The 17,427-nt window shown below is 37.2% G+C and overlaps 1 protein-coding gene across 4 annotated transcripts in view; it reads left to right on the forward strand.

The window, feature by feature from the left end:
- Positions 1–17,427, forward strand: part of Marf1 (meiosis regulator and mRNA stability factor 1-like protein) — a 1,146,796-nt gene that overhangs the window by 25,717 nt on the left and 1,103,652 nt on the right. For all 4 annotated transcript variants that reach the window (XM_090377798.1, XM_090377799.1, XM_090377800.1 and 1 more), the window contains exon 2: positions 1,639–1,785. In XM_090377798.1, the coding sequence (XP_090233924.1) occupies positions 1,754–1,785 (32 nt within the window). In that variant the 5' untranslated portion in view covers positions 1,639–1,753. The remainder of the gene's footprint in view (positions 1–1,638; positions 1,786–17,427) is intronic.

Raw genomic sequence — 17,427 nt, forward strand, 5'->3', positions numbered from 1 at the left:
AATTAGTCAAACAAGATTTCCCCTTAACGGACCCATGCTGTGCCTGGAGTATAATTGCGGCCTTGTCTGTATGATCCTGCAGTACTTTTTTTACCAGTGACTCAATTATTTTTCTTGGGGATTTTCAATCAGGAACAGAAGTTAAACTAACAGGTTAGTTTAACTTCTGTTCCTCAATGAACATAGCTTCCCCAGACAACAGCAAGATAGAAAAATATAATGCAGCAAAGTATTTTTTATTAAACTATTTCAACATCTGTGTTAAAATGTAACCAACCCCTTTCCTTTACTTAATTAATTCAGATATTCTTTTTCAAATCTTTAGAATACCTATAGTAATGGTGAGCCAGTCCCTCTCCTCTTAAAAATAATATTCTAACTTTCCTGTACTCAGAATATTTTTGCATTATGTAGAGAGTATTTGAATTATCAACAGCTGACTGGTTTTTGCTGTATTTCAGTGCATTTCATAAAAGATTAAATTACATTCTTGATTTGGAGAACTAATAATTTTAAATTCCTAAACCCCACCATCTGTAAAGATTGTACTTCTTTCAAAATACACATTCATAAATTTTACAAACTTTGATAAATGTTGATCATCATAAGACTGCATATATTTTTTTTTCTAGGGAAAATGCATGAAAATATTTCTTTCAGTAATGCTGCTGGTATGCTGTATGCACTTTAGTGTGGCCCACAGTCTTCCTGGGTGAGTTTGGTACCCCTGATTCTGACTGTATTCACTGGAGAATTTTCAGATTTTCAATGGGGAAATCAAGGAGAAAACTTTTGAAAATAAAATAAATTTGTTTATACTTTGGTCTTTATTGCAGCTTATTTGGCAGCAATAGCTAACAGGCGCCTACATAGCCAGGTGGGCAGGAGCAGTAGTGCGTAGCACATGCTTCTTGATTAGATCGGGTTCGAGCCCTTGACCACCAAATGCGGAGAATGTGGAAAGGTCAGGGAATGACCACCACATGTCCCTGGAGCAATATGGCCTTAGTTGCTAATGCTCCTAAAAACCAAATAACAATAACAACAACAATAGCAATAGCTAACAATGGGTAATACAGTTTCAGTGTCAGTATACAGGCTGCATATTATGTGAATTTGCGTCTGCATGTGCTTTATCACAGCCAGCTCCTAACTGTATACCCATATGTAGTACCCATAAATAATTATTCCATATCTAGATAAAGAATAGCTTTAGAACTAGAATGAGCTAAAAATAATTGGTGTTAACAGGCCCCGTTGTGCACAATTAATGCCATCTAATAACAAATTGGAATTTAAGTTTGTATTAGAACTTAAATTCTAATATCAATGTTTAGCATTCATCGAGAGATCATGGTCACCCCAGGGCCATCTTTAAACTTGGGGCACCTGATTACAGTGCATCCTCAGCATATGTCTTCTGCACACTGCATTATTTCAATATATCATTGCATACAGATACTTTCTCCTGTTGGTACTATCAGATTACAAAAACAAAACACTCTCATGTAAGAAGAGATAAAGAAAGGCTTTTAAAACAAGAATTGTAAATAATAAATGAGTAGAAAGTAAAATATTTTATTTGGTCATTCCAGATATTAGCATTAGTTCTGAAGTTATTTTTGTTTTTTTTTTTAGGACTTCTTGGAATCTGCTGGGTTAAATAATATAAATTAAATCATGCTGAATGTTAGATTTGAGGAATGCCATGCACAGGAGATGATGCAACAGTTTATTCTGAAATGTTGTCAACATGTCAGATCTTGGTAGAATCATTAAAGGCAAGTTTGGTTTAGTATTATTATTCATATTGGATAATGCAAAAATTATGCAACAAAGCAGTACAGTTTGCATCATTGTATCATTATATACAGCATCAGCCCAGAAAAAAAAAAGTTGTTACATTTTAGGTAATCTTTTCAGAATTAATTTTCTTACTTTTATTTATATTTTTTATTTGAAAAATAAACACATCAGAGCACATTAGAATGGTGTAATAATTAAGAAAACTTTAAAAATTACATATAAGTTAACTCAAAGGCTCATCACATTTTTTGCAAACATCAAAGCATGCAGAACAGGGCTTTATGCTGGGCCCATTACCAGGACAGGCCAAAACTTTTATGTGGGAGGAGGATCTCCTCCTAAACTCTTAACCTTAATGCTCCATTTATTGCACCTTTAAATGCTTCATAAATGCACGTGTGATGTATTTTTTTTTTACTTGTTCTATATTATTATGAAATAGCTAATATTTAGTGTTTTTTGTTGAATTGGGACAAGTCTATAATAATTATTATAGCATAATTATTCCATCTCTCATTGTTTGAAATTTTTTATGCTGTATTTCTCATTGTCTGGTGGTTATGGGTGGGGGAATTTGAAATTTGTTGTGCTGAAATTTCTTATGCTTTTTTTTCCACATGCTGTACAGGAAGTCATTCCAACCGCTTGGCTAAATTATAGAGTCATCCCAGTTCCAAAGGTGCAAAATGTTAGATTTTGCAACTTTGGAACACCAGACCGAACCTATTGGTAACTCTCTAGGAGGCTTCTGGATCAGCTAGTGTATAATCTTGCTACCTCTACTCTGCTAAATAGTGACTGGAGAGAGTCCGAGTAGTGTGTATGCGAGTGGGGGGGGGGGGCATTGTCTGACCTCAACTGCTGTCTGTAGGCTTATTTCAATCTCCTCCCCTTTTCTCAAATGCCTAGAGAAGTGCATGTTCAAAGTGTTTGCCAATCAGATCCTTTCCCAGAGACTTCAGCATACACATTACGTACCTTCACAGAAATCACCAATAACATGCATACAGGCTCTGAATTTGAAAACCCTTCAAGCCTGGGTGCAAGGCTATGTTCTTTATGCTGTTTTTCTGGATCTGAAAGCAGCCCTTGATTCAGTGCAAGTTAAGCCTCTTATGTGCTTCCTGGAGAACTACTACAGTTTCACAGTTAATGTCTCAACTCAGAAATCTACTAACCAAGAGGTTTCTTACCTTCCAGCAAGGGAATAGCTGCATCCTAAAACAAGTGGAATCTAGTTGGTATACCCCTTTATTCTGCTAATGAGTGAAATACCTGCATTTATGGCCTATGCCGACAATATTGTATGTTACCTCTCAAGCCCTACAAGAAAGCTGTCATCCTGAACAGCTTTCTGTCCTCCTTCTGTGAATACGCCAGCTATTTTGGGCTTAAACTAAACCCCGAAAAATCCAAATGTATCATCTCACCTAGAGCACAAGCAGACCTCAATCCAGCAGCCTTCCATTGCAGGGTATGTTCTCGTCGCCACGTGTTCTGCAAAATTCTTAGGAGTGGTAATGGACGAAAATCTAATGTATAAGGAACAAATCCAGCAACTGCATTCTAGAGCATTACGGGCTTTCTGGGGTATGAAACTCGATCTCTGTACAACAAGGAAACAGTCAGAAAATTTCTCATGTACTACTTTAGTTCTATCATCGGTTATGGTATTGAAGTTTGGTCCTCTGCTCCTATGTCCAGTCTGAAGGCACCCTGGGGGTCTAGAATTCTGGGTCCTAATGTGGGCCAACAATTGGGCTCACCTACCTCATACTACATCGAAATCACAGCTCTACATAAATCTCAGATACAGAAGCCCAGCCCAGCACTTTGCATATATTTGAGAAAGCTCACAGTGGCACTTAATCTGTGTTCCACTATTCTTGACTTCATCAACATCGGGGAAATCGTAGGCTGTAAAATCTCGGATAGAGTTCTCAGAAACCCTCCAGTGCTCTTTTCTAACCTGTGGAAGCTCTTCGAGCAGCACTTTCAGAACAGCATCATCAGCTTGCTGAACTCTGCCAGCATTGATTTGGATCTGTGGTCCAGCGATTTGGCCTACAGAAGAGAAAAGTGTAAATCCATATTCATGTGCCATCAACATTCCTGCACTTGTCAATGGAACTAGTAATAACACCCAGTGAAAGATTTGCAGATTTTCTCAGTGTGTTGTATCATATAATAACTATATAATACAATATAAGCCCTATATAATCACTATTTCAGAAGAACCAGCTAAAATTGTAAATTAGTTTTAATTCAAATATGATTATGTTAGCATATGTTGATGAAAACAAGGTATTAGGAGTTTCTATGTATTCTATGAATTTGCTATGTACCGACATAGTTTTGTATGTACTTAATGTAATATGTCTATTTATTTGTTAGATTCCTCTGGTTGCCTATAGCAGGAATCGTGTCCCTGTACATTTCTATTAATAAAGAATTTTATTATTATTATTATAAGTAAAGTGCATTATAGCTGAAAAAAATTTTACTATCTTTTCCCTAGTTTTTTTAACATAAATACACTTAACTTAGTAAATAAATACTTTACTTACTGATGTTTCATGAGATATAAATTGAAAGACATTAACTATTAAAGGTTATAACATTCCCTTTACATTCTCGTAATGCACAGTGCTGTTATGGACTTACATTTTATGCATCTGTTTGAAATAGTCACGTAGTTTAGTTTGCCTGAACTGGCATCAACTTTTATTCAGTACGTAATTCTTAATAGGGTCTTGAGGTTGTTGTAGACATTCTCTCAGATATGCCAGATAAGCCGTGCTTGCTACCTGGGAGTCTAAAACGCTGATGGAACTGATATTCGGGTAACACTCAAGTCAAGTGGACCCAATTTCGGCAAAGTCCGGATGGTCTGTGACAGCCAAATTCTCTGCTTTCACCTTCACGATGGTAGGACTGTTAGAAATCTTGGGTATAACCCCCATGCGCATGCACACTGTGGGTGACCACCCAGGTGTGAACCAATGTAACCAGGGATCGAGGTGTGGCGCCCACACCACACAGAGGAATGCCACGACTCTGTGTTACCAGGCAATTCTAGAAGATGACTCTCATTAACCTATGCAATACCACCACTTTGCTTATTGGAGGCTTGAAGTGGTGGAACCCATGTTTAGTCTCTAGAACTAAGTTCCCGTCAACCCTTCTCCATCTCTTCCATTATGCAGTATGACTGATGATTTTTGAGGTTATGATTAACATCATAGCAAGATCCAATCTTCCTTACATTTCAAGGGTACAGATCTAAAACGGTGGTTGCAGGCTGGCTGCTGGTTAGTACACCACCAGACCGACCCTATTGGTAACTCTCTAGGAGGCGTCAGGATCAGCTAGTGTATAATCTTGCTACCTCTACTCTGCCAGATAGTGACTGGAGGGAGTCCGAGTAATGTGTATGTGGGGGAGGGGCATTGTCAAGCCCTCGTTATGTCAAGGATCTGGGTATATTCCGACCATGTGTATGCCATATCCAAAAATTTCATTACTTCATACAGAATGTCTCCCACCACTTTTTCTTACAATTGAATCTCGGATAGAGTTCTCAGAAACCCTCCAGTGCTTGTCAAACTAATAGAGTAAGCATATCTGCGAAAAGATCCAAACCTCCCAAGTACTTCTTAGTTCATTTCACAAATATACGGGGTTTCAGTTCTATTCTCAGTGATGTCAGTTTTCCACTTACAGTCTGCTAAACCCCATGTACTTTATTTTTGTGATTTTAATGTTCACAACTCCAGCTGGCTTCCGTTTTCTAGTCGCAGACCCAGCTGGTCGAGATGCTGAAGCTTTTGCAAGTACTAATGATCTCGCACAGATTGTTCATTTACCTCTCAGAATACTGGACAATCCTAACCATGCATCCAACACGCTTGATCTTTTTCTCACAAACAACCCGTCTAAGTACACGGTCAAAGTGAGTGGTCCTTTAGGTATCTCAAATCACAACCTAGTGATTGTCTCTTCTCCAATGGAGCCTTTATCTCATGGCTGTTCCCAACCTCATGTTGTTTAGCATTACAAGAATGCAAAATGGGTTGATCTGCGAAATTTCTTTTCTTCTTTTCTTTGGTAGAATTACTGTTTCAAAACTTCTGATGTCAACTTTTGCTCAGATTGTGTCAGTGAAATTATTCTTGTAGAAATGGAATCCTTTATTCCACACTCCACTTTAAAATTTCATCCTTTTATTTAAACTTGGTTTTCTAATAAATGTGCTAAGGCTGTTCAACAGAAGAACGTTGCATATCGTAATTGGATTGTTTCATTTTCTGCCTACACCAAAGCTCGCAACAGTTGTAAAGCAGTCCAAACTAGATTCTGAACTGGCTAAGAGTAGAAAACTTGCTTCTTACCGTAATGGTAGCCGAGCATTCTGGTCTCTTGCCAAAGCTGTTGGCCACAACTTTTGCCCATCTCTGTTCCCACCTTTGTTTAAACCAGATGGTTCTATTGTCACTTCAGTCAAGGATAAAGCTGATCTGCTAGCATCCCATTTTTTCCAACTTATGTATTAATGATCTTGGTAAAACATCTCCCACCATTCCTAGCATGCTCCATTCAATGCCTCCTGCGGTCTTCCATCCCAATAATGTCAGAAGGATTTTGATGAATCTTGATGCTGAGAAAGCTCCAGTCTAATGATTCTTTCATTAGAATCATTCCTGATGATTTTTTTTCCACTTGTTCTGAAAACTTCCACTCTTGAACTTACTTCTGTTCTTTGCCACCTTTTTTCACTTTCTTATTCAAATGGTGTTTTTCCTTCTGCTTGGAAATTTGCCCAAGTTCCAGCAAGTTCCAAAAAAGGGTGAGAAAACCCTCCCATCCAATTATTGTCTCATTGCAATTAATTCTACTCCTGCTAAAGTAATGGAGAAATCAATTAACTGCCAACTCTTAAACTACCTAGAAACCTTCCATCTGATCAACGATCACCAGTATGGATAGACCTCGATCTACTGGTGATATTCTGACTTATGTTACCCATTTATGGACCAATTCAATGGAAAAGTTTGGTGAAACACAAGCAGTTGCTCTTGATATCTCAAAGGTTTTCAGTTGTGTTTGGCCTAAATATCTTCTAAACAAGATTCCCTCTTATGGTTTGCCACTGTTTTTTTGTAATTTGTTATCCAGTTTTCTCTCTGACCGCTCACTGAAGGTGATAGTAGATGTCTCTCTGTCTTCTAACTTCTCCACGAATCCTGGTATCCCCCAAGGTTCAGTTCTTTCCCCCCACTTTTTTCCTCTTGTATATTAATGACCTTCTTCCATTGACCGGAAATCCTATCCATAGTTTTGCTGATGATAGTTCATTGCATTCTGCTTTCCAGTTCGAAAAACCTCAACCTTCTGAATTGGTTTCAACGTTTCGAATATCCACTACCAATTTCTTAAATGCCGATCTTCAGGTAATTCTCCAGTGGGGCAAAGAGAACTTAGTTGATTCCAGTCCTTTTCTTTCAAACAGCTGTTCCTGCTCTCTCTTTCAAAACAGTCCGAACATGTGCAGGCACCAGCCAACATCCATTTACTGTCCAACTTCAAACTCACAGAACGATCTTTTCATCTTCCTCTTTTATTCTCTCAACTTCCATTTTCTAGAACAGCCTTTCTTCATACGTATTTCCTCAAAATTATAGTCTGCAGAAGTTCAAGTCTAATGTGAAGAAATATCTTCTTTCATCCTCTCAACCTCCAACCCAAGCACGATACTAAGTACTATAGGTTTGAATACCTCTCGTGTTTGGGGTGTTCATAAAAAAAAAACAAACTTTTTCAAGTGTCACAGCAATGGATAGTAAATATTTTTAATATTATTATGATAGGCTTCAATGTACATTTCAAGGAAGTGAGCTGAATATTTAATGAATTGGGTGTTTATTTATAAATTTTCCTCCAAACTGTTTTTGTTTTCATTTTAGTTACCTGTCATCTATAAACATGACAAAAAAGGAAATGTGAGTTCAGTGACAAAATGAGCGTAAATGTAAATGAGCGTAAATAAATACCCTTATGCAGTATCACTGACTGTGTCATTTACAATCAGATCAGAAATTTTATCGTTGATAAACTTAACAATGATACTGTTATGGGGAACTCCTCATTGACTAACTTAATTTTATTAAACTATGAAATTAACTGGGCCTTGATAGAGATAGATTGATATAATGTATGTGAATTTAAGAAAGTATTTGATAGAATTCCATATGTACTTATGTCCTTTAAATTAAATCAAATTGATGTAGTGAGTAAGGCAGTTTAATTAATGGAATTTTTTTTTATATAAACAGGAAAATTTGACTGCTATTTAGAGAAACATATATTGAGATCTTTTTGCTTACAAATGGGGATTCCTCAAGTGTCTTCTCTTAATAATAGTACATGTCTTAATAATATTCAAAATTGTTTAAAGCAAGCTGATTTTAAACTCTTAACATATCTTGATGATCTGAAAATCTAAGAGATTACTTCGTTGCAAGATTGTATTACACTGGAAAAGGGTCTATCTGTTATTAATTCCTGGTTAGAAAACTTAGAAAACCGCTATTTAAGTCAATTCTTGATTATCATAAGGAAAATATGGTTGACTTTCAGTGTACATACACTGGCTGATCAGTTAATAAACAGAGTAAGGAGGTTATTGATTTCGGGAGTTTGTTTTCCCCCAATGGTATACCTTTATTGTTCATATTAATAATATTATAGCAAAAGCCTCTAAAACCCCAGGCCTGTTAAAGAGGATTTAATAAAAATAGCAATTTTCTATTACTTTAAATCTCATTCTTGAGTATACCTCACAGATATGGACATCCTATACCAATTATCTTATTAAATAGCTGAAAAATGTTCAGAACTCCATGATTAGGTTCTTAGTTTTTAAAACAAGGTTGAACTATGAGATGAAAACTTATAGCGAATGGAGTAAATTTTTTGGCTTATTTCCACTCAGAGGATTATAGCTGATTGTGGTTTCTTTATTTTCTTATTAATGGAAAATTGGATGCATCTGAATTGCATTACCTAGTAAAATTTGTGTGTCCATCCTGACCACTGAGGAGACAATTTATTTCTACAAGAGTCAGTCCATAAGTAATACCCCTTTGGCCATAAACTTATAAAGTCAACAGATACAAAGTTGAAATTCATATAATTTATTTAATAACATTAGGAAGCACTTATACATTATTCTGTATATCCACCTTGTTTATCAGTACATTTTTATCATTATTCTTTCCTTCGTCTATAGATTAGATCAGCGGTTCCCAAACTACTGAGATTTATGGACCCTTTCAAAATTCAAAACAGGTTCACGTACCCCTTCAATGCATATGTTTACGTGTGTGAACACTGGGTTTTCTGAAAATAAAATTCAAGTTTTATGTGTGAAACAACTCAATTTTATTCTTATTTTTATACAGATATATAATAATAACTTTAGTTATCATCAATTTGCTATACATAGAATGAATAATTTGAAATATGTATACAATTATGTATGCTAATCGTATCGAAAATATGTAATGTTCTATAACAAAATTCGTTTTGATTCTATGAGTAAATTTTTTAAGAAAATAAACGCATATTACTTGATACCTTCTGAACATTTTGCGGACCCCAGTTTGGCAAATGCTGGACTAGATGATTCTTTGCCTCATATGAGAACCATGTCGATCAATTTGGCCCTGGAAAGATTGTGCAAGGCTCAAGGGATAGAATTTTTTTCAGCCTGGTCTGTACTTGTTAACAGCAGAGACTGCTTCTACAGGGATGGAATACACTTAAATAGGAAGGGTCCAAGAATATTTGCTGATGTTATCGAGGCAGTGTTAGGTGGGTTGGAAAACTGCTAGCTTGGGTGGATACAAAGACTAATAGATTAACAGTAGCCACTGGCAGAGGTGAAAGTGATTCTTGCATGCACTGCTTCTATTGGAATGAGCAACAGCCCGGAAAACAAGATGCAGGGTATTTCAGAGACTGCTGGGAGTCATTGTGGTAAAAGTAAACACATGGGTTGTGTTAGGGTAGCTAAGAATAGGAACAGGTGCATGTATACTTGCATGTACACCAAGGCTAGGAGTTTGGTAAATAAATTTGATAAATTACTCAAAACATCAAAGGCAGATATTGTTGGGATATCAGAGACTTGGTGTCACACAGATATAAGGAATGCAGAACTGGAATTTGGGGAGTACGATGTGTACAGGAAGGATAGACAGGATAGGAAGGGAGGAGGGGGTTATGCTATTAGTTAAGAAATATATAAAACCCAAGGAAGTGCTGCCATTTGACATCTCTGGACAATGCAGTGTCGAGTCAGTTTGGTGTGACCTAAGCATTGGGAGATCAAAATTGAGAGTAGGAGTGTGATATAGGCCTAATGACTCTGATGAGTATAATAAGAAACTGTACAGGGAAATAGAGTGGGCCAGTAAATCAGAGAGTCTTATAATGGGGGATTTTAATTTCCCAGATATTGACTGGAATTTGTGGGTTGGTCACTCACACACTAGCAAGGCTTTTGTGGATTTATTGGATGATTGTTTTCTACATCAACATGTTCGGGAGGCAACTAGAGGGAGTAATACTCTTGATCTGATTATCAGTAGTGATTCTTCATGCATTAAGAATCTGCAGATAAAGGAACCACTATGTGACAGTGATCATAGTGTGCTGAAGTGGGATTTACTCAAAGAGGTAACTACCATCAGGGGTAATGGGAAGGTTTTTTGCTTTCGTAAAGGCGACTACGGTGGTCTGAGACGGTATTTAAATTCTATACAGTGGGATCAACTGATGATGTTACCAACAGCAAATTCAAAATGGGAAGCATTCAAAGAACTTATCTTGGAAGCTACTAGGCTTTACATACCAACTAAGAAATATTGTTCAAGGTTTAGGCCTAAATGGATGTCAAATGAACTAATGAGACATATGGCAGAGAAGAAAAATGCATGAGATACATATAAATTATTGGGTGACATGGAAGCCTATGATAGATATAAGCTGGACTGTAACCAAGTCAAAAAGGAGATTAGGCAGGCAAAGGCAGATTATGAGAAATCCTTGGCAAAGGATGCAGAGAAAAACAACAGAGTTTTTTACTTATGTAAACTGTAGAATGAAAGGGATGAATCAGATTGGTCCCCTGGATATTGATGGTTCAACTGTTGATGATCCTGCTCAGGTGGCTAACAAACTAAATGAGTATTCTGCATCTACATTCACCCATGAGGCATTCCCCTCCCACCTCTGGCAGTGAGCTAGATGATTTTGTTATAACTGAGAGGAAAGTGGGGAAGACATTGTTAAACTTCATGGATGGATGGGATCTATCCAGTTATATTAAATGAGGCAGCAAATTAAGTAAGCAAACCCTTAGCCATAATTATGAGAGCTTCTTTGGACTCAGGGGAGGTACCCATGGACTGGAGATGGGCAAATGTGATCCCAATTCACAAAGGAGGATCAAAGTGCAACACAAGTAATTATAGATCTGTTAGTTTAACTTATATTCCAGGAAAATTAATGGAGGCACCGGTTAAAAAAGTACTGCAGGATCATCTAAACAAGACTTCAGTTATAGCTCAGGTACAGCATGGTTTTGTTAAGGGAAAGTCTTGCCTGACCAATTTTATTGGATACTATGATGTGGTCACAAAGGAACTGGATGCAGGGAATAACTTTGATATCATATATTTGGATTTTAGGAAGGCTTTTGATACTGTCGCACATGGAAGACTGCTGAACAAATTGGAGCAGTGTAGCACTGGAGGCAAATTGCTGCTATGGATAAATATGGATAAAGGATGGTTGAGCGCGAGAAGACAGATAGTGGTAATCAGTGGCCACTGCTCATTGTGGACTAATGTTATTAGTGGAGTCCCTCAGGGTTCAGTGTTGGGTCCATTGTTGTTTTCTGTATTTATAAATGCTATTGATGATGAAGCTTAATGTATATCAAGCTTAATGTCCAAGTTTGCAGACGATGCGAAGGTTGGTAGGGTTGTTAAGGACACTAATGACAGTGCGCTGCTGCAACAGGATCTAGAAAAGTTGAGCAGATGGGCTGAGAGGTTGCAAATGAAGTTTAACATTGACAAATGTAAAGTACTACATATGGGAAGCAGTAACCACAGATTGACGTATCAACTCTGTGGTAATACACTGACAGTGGTAGAGAACAAAAAGGACCTGGGGGTAATTATTCAGGCAAATATGAAGTTTTCTGAGCAGTGCAGACGGAGCTGCAAGAGTAGCTCATAGTGTCTTGTCAATGATATACAGGAATTTTTCTAGCAGGGATAAGGAGGTGATTATCCCCTTGTATAAGGCAATGGTCAGGCCACACCTTGAGTACTGTATACAGGTCTGGAGACCTCATTTTAAGAAGGATGTAAAGCTGTTGGAACGATTACAGAGAAGGGCAACAAGATTAGTGAATGGAATGAAGGGTTGCTCTTACGAAGAAAGGCTTAAATTTTGCAAATGACAGTGTCTGGAGACTAGGCACCTGTGAGGTGATCTGATTGAGGTTTATACAGCCTTGAATGGTTTGAGCATGCTGAATGCTGATGGGATTCTTCCTCTTGTTCAGAATAATCACCTGAGGGGGCATAAATTCAAATTGAGGAAAGACAGATATAGGATAGATGTGTGGAAGTTTGCCTTTAGCCAGCGGGTAGTTGGTTGGTGGAACAGACTTCCATCCTTTGTTGTGGAAGTTGATAGCCCAAATAAATTTAAGGCTGAGCTGGACATGTATTTGGAATGAACAGAGGGGTGAAATGGGAATGTTTTTTTTTATATTTTATTTTTTGTCTGATGCTGCATAAGCTTGCTTTCTTGCATCATATGCCTCTATTAATGCTAACGCTAGAAACATTATGACCAGCGAGTCGTTATGCAAATCGATGCAGCTGCAGGTGAATTTCAGCACTTGCGCTTGGGACACAGTATAAAAAAACATCTGATAATGAGCTCCGTTAATCAGTGTTACTCTCAATGTCCAGTGAAACTGGACGTTGAGTGATTGGAAGAAGGTTATCTGGTCAGATGAATCACGTTTCCTGTTGCACCATGTGGATGGCTGGTTTTGTGTGCGTCGTTTACATGGGGAAATGATTGCACCTAGATGCACCGTGGGACAAAAACAAGCCCGTGGCGGCGGTGTCATGCTTTGTGCGATGTTCTGCTGGGATACCCTGGGTCCAATCATCCATGTGCCGGCACTCTGATATCTACTACCTCTCTCGGCGCCTCTGTAGCCAGGTTGAAAGGAGCAGCAGTGCATAGCACATGCTTCTTGATTAGACCGCGGTTCGAACCCGTCACCACCAAATATGGAGGATGTGAGAAGGTCAGGGAATGACCACTGCATATTCCTGGAGCAATATGGCCTTAGTTGCTAATGCTCCTAAAAACCAAATAATAACTAACTACCTCCCTAAACATCATTGCTGACCAGGTACACCCTTTCCTGGCAGTGGTCTTTCCCTCTAGCGGTCCCATCTTTCAGCAGGATAATGCAGCATGCCACACCGCCCGGATTGTTTGAGACTGGTTCACAGAACATGAGGAAGACTTCCAGATATTACCCTGGCCTCCAAATTCCACAGACATCAATCCCATCGAGCATCTGATGTTTTTGTTGGAACAGCAACTCCGATCTGCGCCATCTGAACCACGGACTTTACAGGAGTTAAAGGATCTGCTGGTTACGTGTTGGTACCAGATACCACAACACACATTTAGAAATCTTGTAGCATCCATGCTCACCTGGTACAAGCTGTTTTGGCTGCATGTGGAGATCCACCATCATATTAGGTAGGTGGTCATAATGCTCTGGCTCATCAGTGTATGCTGCAAATTTTGTAGTAATCCATATTTTTCTTGTTGATTATGGCAAAAATATGCTTTCATTTATGCTGATTTTTGTAGATGAGGTCAAGGACTTTCAAGTTGTAATGGAAGCTGAAATTTTTTAAGGACCAACAGAACATAAATTGACAATTTGTCCTTGATCAAACTTTTTGCTCTAGAGTAATACAGGAAATATACTTGCATTTATATGAATAGATTTCTGTGGTTGGTGGGGGGGAGGGCAATGGAGGCTGTGATTGATCTTGAAAGTTTTCTGGGGACCAACAAACAAAGATTTAAAATGTGATATTGACTGAACTTTTTCAAATTCGATAACATACTTCTATTACAAGTTAGATAATGTACACAATGTGTTACATTTCAGTACATTCTATTTTTGATTAAAATTAATTAAATTTTTTTTTCTATGATTTACGGAAGTAAGTAGTAAATAACTTCTAATTAATTAATTTATAAAATTATAACTTTATAGAAAATGTAATAAAACACTGTGCATTTACATTATCTTTTACATTCTCGAAACTTAGCTGTTCGGGTTAATTACAACTGTATAATATTTATTGCTCTTTCCTATATACTTTTAAGTCTCTTTTTTCTCTCTGTATATATGTTTTATTACTATTATTATTATGTGTTATGTATTTCAATTTTTTTTTTTTTATAGAAAAATTTTGTAGAAATTCATATAGAAAAATTTGTTCAGCTATTTTCCAATAAGCATCTGAAATGTAAGGCACTGCTTAAATGAACTAACTTGTTTTACTTTTGGCTTCAATAGATGTTTTGTTACATCAAATCTGTTAATTTTAGTGTAAGAACTTTCCAGATACTATTATGAAAGAACTGATGTTCAGTCATCTGTAGTTGGAGAACTGATAATGCATACAAGGAAGCTTAGTGTATATAACAAATTATCCCAAGTCATGCTTGGAATATTACTAATTCCTATGTTTAGTGCGAAAGACTATTCAAGCATGTTGGAAAGCTCCAGACCTCCTTCTGGAGCTTTCGAAACGGTGCAGTCTAGGCAGTAGGGCCATTGTTTTGAAACAAAAGTTTAACTATGCATTTCTTCACTAAGATGGCAAATTCTGAGCAGTATCTTTCTTGAAGCAATAAGAATCAGTTGATATTCAAACAGAAATTCACAGACAGAAAAATGTTAGGAAAGTGAATGTTTGAAAATATACTCTGTTGGTGAACAATCCTACTGCTGTATTTTTATGTAAATTTGTATTTTGCCAGTGAAAAACTCTGCCTTTTCCAAAAAATCTCATGTTTTTCAAAAGAACTCCTTCCCTCTGCAAAAAAACTCCTATTTTTTGCCTGTGTGGCTCAAAATCCCTCATGCTTGCAAATGCGTAATCACTAGCTTTTTTGAAACTCAAAGATTGACAGCTGTGAATGCTGCTAGCATCAAGAGTGATTTAATAAGTGTTGATATTAGCATTAGTTATATATTACAAGAAAGCTATAGGCTTTTCCAATGCCAGCCAAAAAAAGAAAAAAGAAAAGCCCAATAAAAATTAATAAGAAATAAAATATATAATTAAGTAAAACAATGTGTTTTTTTTTTTATCCCCATCACTCTAAACTGTGATAAATGTTACCCTAATTATGGTATCATTTGTCAAAGTGAAAATTTTGCCTTCATTCATTTTAATTTCCCCCTGTCAGACCTTAGACTTCAATCATGCCAATGAGAATTTGAGGTGTCTTTTCGCCAAGTTCTTTAACCCACCTATTCAAAGTCTTTTCTCATTTGGGTTCCTTTTGTAGATCTTGTCAAGATCTACAAAAGATCTTGCAGATCTTTTTGTAGATCTTGCTTGCCTGTTTCAAATTGCTGTATAAGTTCTCTATAAATCTATATTTGGTTTTGGAGACTTATCACAGATGTTCCAGGGTAGGGCTTGCTACCTAGGAATCTAAAATGTTGATGGAACAGGTCTCAATTCAATTCAAGTGGACCAAAATTTTGGTGAACTCAGGTCATTCTGTAGCAACCAGATTCTCTTCTTGCACCTTCATTATGTAGAGACTGTTAGTAATGCTGGGTATAGCTGTCCCCTTTGTTTTACCCAAAACATTTCATCCGGTATTCATCCCTGGTGGTCACATCACTGTTTTCTGGAGGCAACCACCCAGGTGTGAACCAATGTAAGCAGGTCAAGGTGTGGCATTCATATCACACGGTGGAATGCTATCCTTCTGTGTCTCCAGGCAGTACTGGGTGGTAGATGACTGTCATCATCCAGTGCAGTGCAGTGCAGTACCACCACTTTGCTTATTGGAGGCTTGAAGTTGTGAAACCTACATTTAATACCCAATACAAATATCTCACAATGACCTAGTCTCTTCCATCATGCAGCATGAATAATGTCTTTAAAGGTTATGATGGGCATCATGACAAGATCTAGTATTCCTTAGAATTCGAAGCTACTGCTGTAAAACAGTTTCAGGCAAGCCACTACATAGTTCACCAGACCAAATTTATTGCTACCTCTGGAAGCATCTGAATCAGCTAGTGTATAATCTTGCTGTCTCTACTTTGTCAGTTAGTGGCTGAAGGGAGTCCTAGTAGTGTTTCCAGGAGGCATTGTTGAGACCATGTTATGTCAAGCAGATCGATATCTTCTTGCAATGTGTATTCTTTATCCAAAAATTTCATTAATATGTGTTCCCTGCTCAAATTTTACTTTATTTACTGAATATGTCATGAATAGAAAAATAATAGAACTAACTTATCTGCGAAAAGATCTGAAATTCCCAAAAACTTCATAAATATACTTGGTCTTTGTTCCAATCTTAGTGATTTGTTTCCTTCTATAGTCTGCCAAGCCACACTTTTTCTGGTAGAATCCCAGTTATTGGTTCTTCAATCAATCATCATCTACTCATCATTACTCATCCCAATTGCCCTAATTATTTGCTTTACAATCCCTTTTGCTTCAAAGGCAGTACTTGTGCATATGTCTTGATCTGATGTTCTTTGTAAGAGATTTCCTAATTTGGAATCTCTCCTTTTTTGATCTCCTGTGGCTTAAAATCTCTCTACCCAGAACCATGTCAGATTCAACTGTTGCCATTCTTCCAACTCCATTAATCACTTGAAACTCTTCGACTCGCTTTCTTTGAAACGGCTTTCTCCTGTTTAACTTTCACATCAGGTAATTTTCCTTGGTGATTTTAATATCCACAGCTGTAGCTGGCTTCGGTTTTCTATTCATACAGACTCAGCTGTTTGAGACATTGAGGCTTTAGTTATTATTAATGGTCTCACAGAGCTTGTGTTTATATTTACAAGAATACTAGACAATCCAAACCACACAACCAACATTCTTGATCATTTTATTACTAGCATCCCTTCAAGGTACATGCTTAATATTAGTGGTCCTCTAGTCATCTCAGATCAGAAACTTCATGATGATCTCTTCTGTAATAGAGCTAATAACTTCTCAGCTTTGTGTTGTTTGCTATTACAGGCATGCAAATTCGATTGATCTGTTGCAATCCTATTCTTTGTTTCCTTGTTTGGATTATGTTTTAAACCTCCTGATCCAGTGATTTTGCTCATATTGTGTCAGTGCAATTATTTTTGTGGAGATGAATCCCTTTATTTTTCATTCTACCCTAAAATCTTTTTGATCTAAACCTTGGTTTTTCCAATAAATGTTCTGTCTATTCAAGATTAGA

The sequence above is a fragment of the Mastigoproctus giganteus genome, chromosome 7 (assembly GCF_048544385.1).
Source record: "Mastigoproctus giganteus isolate SK-2022 chromosome 7, ASM4854438v1, whole genome shotgun sequence".
Lineage (NCBI taxonomy): Eukaryota > Metazoa > Arthropoda > Arachnida > Uropygi > Thelyphonidae > Mastigoproctus > Mastigoproctus giganteus.